The 6,544-nt window shown below is 50.1% G+C and overlaps 1 protein-coding gene across 1 annotated transcript in view; it reads right to left on the reverse strand.

The window, feature by feature from the left end:
- Window positions 1-400: 400 nt before the first annotated feature.
- Window positions 401-6,544, reverse strand: part of LOC107123495 (rho guanine nucleotide exchange factor 1-like) — a 65,587-nt gene continuing 59,443 nt past the window's right edge. Inside the window, exons 19-24 of the mRNA XM_015426747.1 lie at window positions 5,935-6,060; window positions 5,274-5,388; window positions 4,368-4,468; window positions 3,798-3,875; window positions 2,474-2,549; window positions 401-711 (exon numbers count right to left, since the gene is read on the reverse strand). Of these exons, the coding sequence (XP_015282233.1) occupies window positions 401-711; window positions 2,474-2,549; window positions 3,798-3,875; window positions 4,368-4,468; window positions 5,274-5,388; window positions 5,935-6,060 (807 nt within the window). The remainder of the gene's footprint in view (window positions 712-2,473; window positions 2,550-3,797; window positions 3,876-4,367; window positions 4,469-5,273; window positions 5,389-5,934; window positions 6,061-6,544) is intronic.

The following is a 6,544-nucleotide window of genomic DNA, read 5'->3' on the forward strand; positions in this document are numbered from 1 at the left end:
CAGCGGGAACAGGCGTTCGAGCGCCTCGTTCGGTCTTCCTGGGACCGATTCGTCAGTCCAGCGGGAACAGGCGTTCGAGCGCCTCGTTCGGTCTTCCTGGGACCGATTCGTCAGTCCAGCGGGAACAGGCGTTCGAGCGCCTCGTTCGGTCTTCCTGGGACCGATTCGTCAGTCCAGCGGGAACAGGCGTTCGAGCGCCTCGTTCGGTCTTCCTGGGACCGATTCGTCAGTCCAGCGGGAACAGGCGTTCGAGCGCCTCGTTCGGTCTTCCTGGGACCGATTCGTCAGTCCAGCGGGAACAGGCGTTCGAGCGCCTCGTTCGGTCTTCCTGGGACCGATTCGTCAGTCCAGCGGGAACAGGCGTTCGAGCGCCTCGTTCGGTCTTCCTGGGACCGATTCGTCAGTCCAGCGGGAACAGGCGTTCGAGCGCCTCGTTCGGTCTTCCTGGGACCGATTCGTCAGTCCCGCGGAAACGGCGTTCGAGCACCTTGTTCAGTCTTCCTGGGACGCAACAGGCCTTGCCCACCCTTCTCCGGCACCCACCTGTGGCCACTTCGCGGGTCATGGCCGAATTGAGCTTGATGATGGGGCTGAGCATCTGCTTCCCGTCCGGTGTCGGGGTGATGTTGCGGCTGTGGCACTTCAGCACCAGGCGCTCCTCTTGCTTCTGCAGAAGGACCAGGATGTCGTCCAGCAGGAGAACGTGGACATCTGGGGGAAAGCCAGGGAGGAGAGGCAGTGGGAGAAGGAGGAAGAGGCCAAGAAAGAAAAGTTTAGGTTGAGGACAAGCACACGTCCCCACCTCCTTGCTCAGCCCTGGCCTGCTAGACGCTTAGCTCCATGTGCAGAGGCAGTCAGCCTCTGGATCCCAGAGCCAGGAGGCAACATCAGGGGAAGGCCTCGGCCTCTATGGCCTGCTGTAGGCCCTCCAGAGGAACTGGGTGGCCACTGTGTGAGACAGGATGCTGGACTAGATGGACCACTGGTCTGAGCCAGCAGGGCTCTTCTGATGTTCTTATCAGAGAAACTCCTTGGTCTCTATGCCCTGTTGTTGGCTGTCCAGAGGAACTAGTTGGCCACTGTGTGAGAGACAGGATGCTGGACTAGAGGGACTACTGGTCTGATCCAGCAGGGCTCTTCTTAAATTCTTATGAAGGCCTCAGTCTCTCTGCCTTGTTGTTGGCTCTCCAGAGGAACTGGTCGGCCACTTTGTAAGACACAGGATGCTGGATTAGATGGACCGCTGGCAATGTTCCCTCTAAGCTGTGGAGTGTTGTGAGCAAAAATTCTACTTTGTGAGCTCCTGGCATTGAAGTTGTGAGCGGGCAATTTTGCTGCTGCATAAATTAGTTTGCTCTGGAGTCATCCTTCCTGAGCGAAGACAAAAATCTGTGAGCTGGAAGCTAAAAAACTCTGAGCTCGCTCACACTAACTCAGCTTAGAGGGAACACTGACCGCTGGTCTGATCCAGCAGGGCTCTTCTGATGTTCTTAAGAGGAGAAATCCCCATTCAACCTTCCCTAGGAGCGCCTTGGAATCCCATCCACTATTCACAAATATGGCCAGCCCCCTTCCATAAGCCACCCCCTGAGCCTACTTCGGTGGGGATGGTGGAGTATAAATTGAATAAATAATAAATAAATAAGCAAACACAGGCCAAAGCAAATGATTCCTGGGCTCCATTGATCCAGAGTGCCTCCAAAGCCAAGCCCCAGAGAAAACCCTCGACTCAATGCAGAAGAGCCCAGTTCTGGGGTAAGTGAAGAGTGGCAGATTTGAGTCCTGGGTCCTCAGCCAGCAGCAGAGGGAGGCTCATCTCTTGCTCAGGGCACATGAAAGCATGAAGTCCATCACAGGGGGAATGGCTGTGATGATCCCATAGCAAAAGATAGGCTCTCTCTTTTTACAGAGGTCTCTTATTCTTATCGGAGGCCTCCCCCTGATGATGCCTCGTTGGAACTGCCTCTGAACAAGGAGGTCCCCTTTAGTCACCATGACTAGTACCGTAGTTACTGATGGATCTCTCCTCCATGGATCGTCTAATCCCCTTTTAAAGCCAGGGCTATTTTTGGGCAGGAACACACAGGAACGGAGTTCCGGCTGGCTCCTGAGTTGGCCACGCCCAGCAGGAACTCATTAGCATAATAGGCCACACCCAACAGCAGACACTCATTAGGATTGGCTACATTAGGGGTGTGCGGCCTAACATGCAAAGGAGTTCCTGCTACAAAAAAAAGGCCCTGGTTCTTGACAACAAACAAGGTAAACAGAATAAGAAGCAAAAGGTGGGTGTGGCTGGATGACCACACTTCTGGTAACATGGGGGAGTGGCCTAATATGACAATGAGCTGTGCTGTCAGGGGTGTGGCCTAATATGCTAATGAGTTCCTGCTGTTGGGTGTGGCCTATTATGCTAATGAGTTCCTGCTGGGCTTCTTCTACAAAAAGAGCCCTGTAAAGGTGTTCAGCTCACCTACTGATTTATCCCTGGTCACACGCCAAGTTAGTGGTCCCTCATATACGAGCTTTCTGTTGGTGATGTCTGTGTTCTGTGGGAAAAGAGAAAGTTAGACTCCTGGCCTTTTCATCCACTCATGCACACTTGCCACCAAGAAAGAGGTTATAGAGAAATATATGACACTGTGTATAAGAGATGGGGAGCTGCGGTGCCTCAAGTGGTTAAGACGCTGAACTGAAGGCTGGAAGGTCGGTCGTTCAGCGGTTCGAGACCTGAGTGTGCCGCGCATGATGGAGTGAGCTCCCGTCTCTAGTTCCAGCTCCTGCCAACCTAGCAGTTCGAAAGCAAGAAATTGCTAGTAGGTAATACAGGTACCGCTTCGGTTGGAAGGGAACAGCGTTCCGTGCGCCTTGGTGTTTAGTCATGCCAGCCACATGACCACGGAAATGTCTTCGGACAGCACTGGCTCTTCAACTTTGAAACGGAGATGAGCACCGCAACCCTAGACTCAGATTCAACTGGCTTTCGAGCAAGGGAACCTTTACCTTTTTATAAGAGATGGATGCTTAAGGTAGATCTATTTTGTGCTTTTTATTTTTAAAATTTTTCTATCCTATTATATAAACATTGGCGTCAAGTTATTACCAAACATAAGTTCACCAAAACAATACGTCAAAGTTCAGGTTTGCACCACGTTCAAAACCTTACACTTTGATGTATCGTTTTGATGAACCTATGCAGGTAATACTTGATGCCAATATTTATATAATAGGATAGAAAAATTTTAAAAATAAAAAGCACAAAATAGATCTACCTTAAGCATACATCTATTACACACAGCGTCATATATTTTTCTATATCTTCCTAACACTGTGACCCATAGTTTTTGTACTAAGTAAGAAGGTGGCAGCGATAAACTGGTAGTCTTCGAGAAGCTGGCCCCCACGCCTTGCTTCAAATCAAAAATTTGTTTCAATCAAGTCTGCTCCCCAGACTTCACAGAGAACTATAAACATTTAATAACTAAGTTTCTTAGAATAACCTGAGAACTACATTTGGTATTCGCCATCTCTTCTGTTGCATTTCTAACAGGCAGAAACTCAACCGGCGCAGTCTCTCTCTGCACAGTGCCGGGAAATGAGGCACCTGCGGAATTCCTGCCTGTCACGAAAGGCCGAAGAGCTGGATAGGAAAACAGGCAGCAATTTTGTCAGTGAGGTTCGGCATGCACTGTCAGGAGCTCCTCTCCCGCTTGAGAAGTTCAGGGTGGTCGCTGGTCAATAGCGACTGCCCCAGTGACTCATGGGAGGAGAAGAAATAACACTAGTACAAAACTCACCCGAAATTCACTGAGCAGCGGATCGGTGCTTTGCTTCAGATTGGAGAGATCCAAGCGACGCTGGTAGTCTTTGAGTTTCTGAGAAGGGCGGCGAAGAAAGCAAAGGGAGAGCGAACGCGTGAGCATCCAAATGAATAACCAGGACTAAAACGGAAAGGAGGGACGATTCCCTGGTTTGTGTAATTGCAAAAACTAGATTAGTACAGGCCAAGCATTGGAAATCCACAGAAACACACACCCAAACTGAGGAAGCGGTACACCAAATGTCAGTTATGAGCAAAATCACATCATCTGTCGGGACAAGAGAAGACCAACCAAGGAATGGAAGTGATACAGAAAACTGGAAATGATTTATCATACAACAGTAGACGAACTGTGCCAAGGCTGAAGGCCAATCCTCTCTTAGAAAATGGCTTAACTTGGACGGATTAGTAGTTATTCTGTGCTTCTCAGTGGTTGCTGCAGACGGATGTATATTGCAGGGGTTGTATTGTGTTTTCAAATCAGAAAGAGGGGGGAAAGGCACGGTCACCCCGACAGGAAGCCGACGGAAAGAGGAGGGGCTCTCACCAGCAAATTCTCCATCTCGCGCACGGCCTGGTTGACGTGGTTCAGGATTTGCCGACAGCATTCGGCTGCCTTCTGCACCTTCGTGCGCTCCATCTCCTCTTCTGCAAAGGGGGGATCGAGACAGGTGAGAATGCTGTGCCCCTAAATATAAGTCCCTACTGGTTCCCTGGCTAGTGTCCGGCTCTGGGGACTGTGTGAGATCCAGGCAAGAGAGCTCCCGTTCTCTTTCCCCTTCCAGATACACAGCAAACAACACAAACAACCCACACTATTCTCCATGGAATTCTATGGAATTCCTAGAGTGTCGTGGTACACTGTGATGTCACTTCCGGGTTTTCACCAGAAATGACATCACGGCGTTGACGACACCATTTTCCTGGGCTTTCATTATAATATTACATAAATGTAATAACAACAATTATTATTTATAATAATAATAAGCTGGGGCTTTTACGAATTATTATGTAGTGTGGAATTATTATTTATTGTCTTATCAATGCCAGAAGCCGCCTTGGGCCTGCTTGCGGGGTAGGGCGGGATATAAATTGAATAAACTAAACTAAACTAGGGCTCCACCTGGAAGAAGCTCTTGGGGGCTGCCAGTAATGGGCCAGAAACCCTACTGAAGAGGCTGAATCAATCCCCTGGCCCTCCAGCTCCCTACCCCTAGACCGTATACTGCTCTTCCACACTAAGATGCGTACTGAAAGGTTTCCCATTGATTTCTTGCCCTTGGACTGCCTCTTCAGACCTTCGTCCACTGATCAATGGATGGACAGGTCCCCAAACGTTACCCAAGACCTTGCTCTATTTCGCACTTCCTTTGGCCCCTCCCCTACCGAAGTCCCGCCTTGCTTTTCACCAGCTACCCTCCTTTCAGTCCAGGGCAAATCCCTGCCCGCTCACCAGTGCATTTGGCAATGTTGTGAAGCAGCAGTGGATATTTGGTGAGCCTCTGCATCTCGATGGGGATGATGTCCTTCAGTTGCAGCCGCCTGCACCGAGGCTGACTTTCCGCCTCCTGCAGGGAAGAGGCGGAAATCTCATGGGGTGAAGGTGGAAAAAAGCGGAAATCCCACGTAGTCGAGGTGAGAAGTAGTAGGAGGAATTATGGGAAGGAGCTTGGAGTGGCCAAGTGCATCTGGACTTCGCATTTAGGAAGCCCTTCTTGTCTCCCTCCACCCCAAATATGCCCCCTAGGATATGTGTTTTTCCATCTTTAAGATCAGCATATCCGTCGTGCAATAATACCACTTGCCCCTAAAGCGGAAAGTCAAAAAGGTCTGAATTCCGTATTCTAAACATGCAAAAGGCTTAACGGAAAGATGCAAACGGTGTACATTTTAAACAACTTATTCTGCTTCCGCTGCCCTGGGTCAGTCTGAAAGAACAATCCAACCCATCCACAACAGAATTCCTCGTACCGTTGCAAACTAAACGAGGGGCTAGGGACTTGCGCTGCAAAAAACAGAAACTAAAGACGGAAGGGCGCTGAATCCTGCAGCCAAGACTGAATTCCACCTCCAAGCAGAACCCCAGGCCTTATTTAGTTGCCGCCGATGGATACCTGAATGAACTGGTTGAATCGGGGCTCCTTCTTCTGCTTGGCTTTCAGCTGCTCCAGCGCAAACGACTGGCGGCTGCAGAAGCGGGCAGAGATCTTCTGGAACCAGTTCCCTTCGGACCCATCGAACTGGGAGGTAAGAACAGGGCACACAGAAAGACCCTTCACAACCCTGGACTTCCTTGGTGGTCTCCCACCCAAGTACTAACTAGGACCAACCCGACTGAGCTTCCAAGGGGTGATGAGATGGTGAAAACCAGGCTGGTGAAAACCAGTGAGGATTGTGAGGCACTCCAAAGAGATCTGTCAAAGATGGGCGAGTGGATGGACTTCCTTGGTGGTCTCCCACCCAAGTACTAACTAGGACCAACCCGACTGAGCTTCCAAGGGGTGATGAGATGGTGAAAACCAGGCTGGTGAAAACCAGTGAGGATTGTGAGGCACTCCAAAGAGATCTGTCAAAGATGGGCGAGTGGGCGTCAACATGGCAAATGGGGTTCAATCTGGCCAAGTGCAAGGTGATGCACATTGGGGCCAAAAATCCTAAATATAAATACACGCTGATGGGGTCTGAACTGGCAGAGACTGATCAAGAGAGAAATCTTAGAGTTGT

This window comes from Gekko japonicus, unplaced genomic scaffold (genome assembly GCF_001447785.1).
Source record: "Gekko japonicus isolate JY-2015 unplaced genomic scaffold, Gekko_japonicus_V1.1 scaffold3950, whole genome shotgun sequence".
NCBI lineage: Eukaryota > Metazoa > Chordata > Lepidosauria > Squamata > Gekkonidae > Gekko > Gekko japonicus.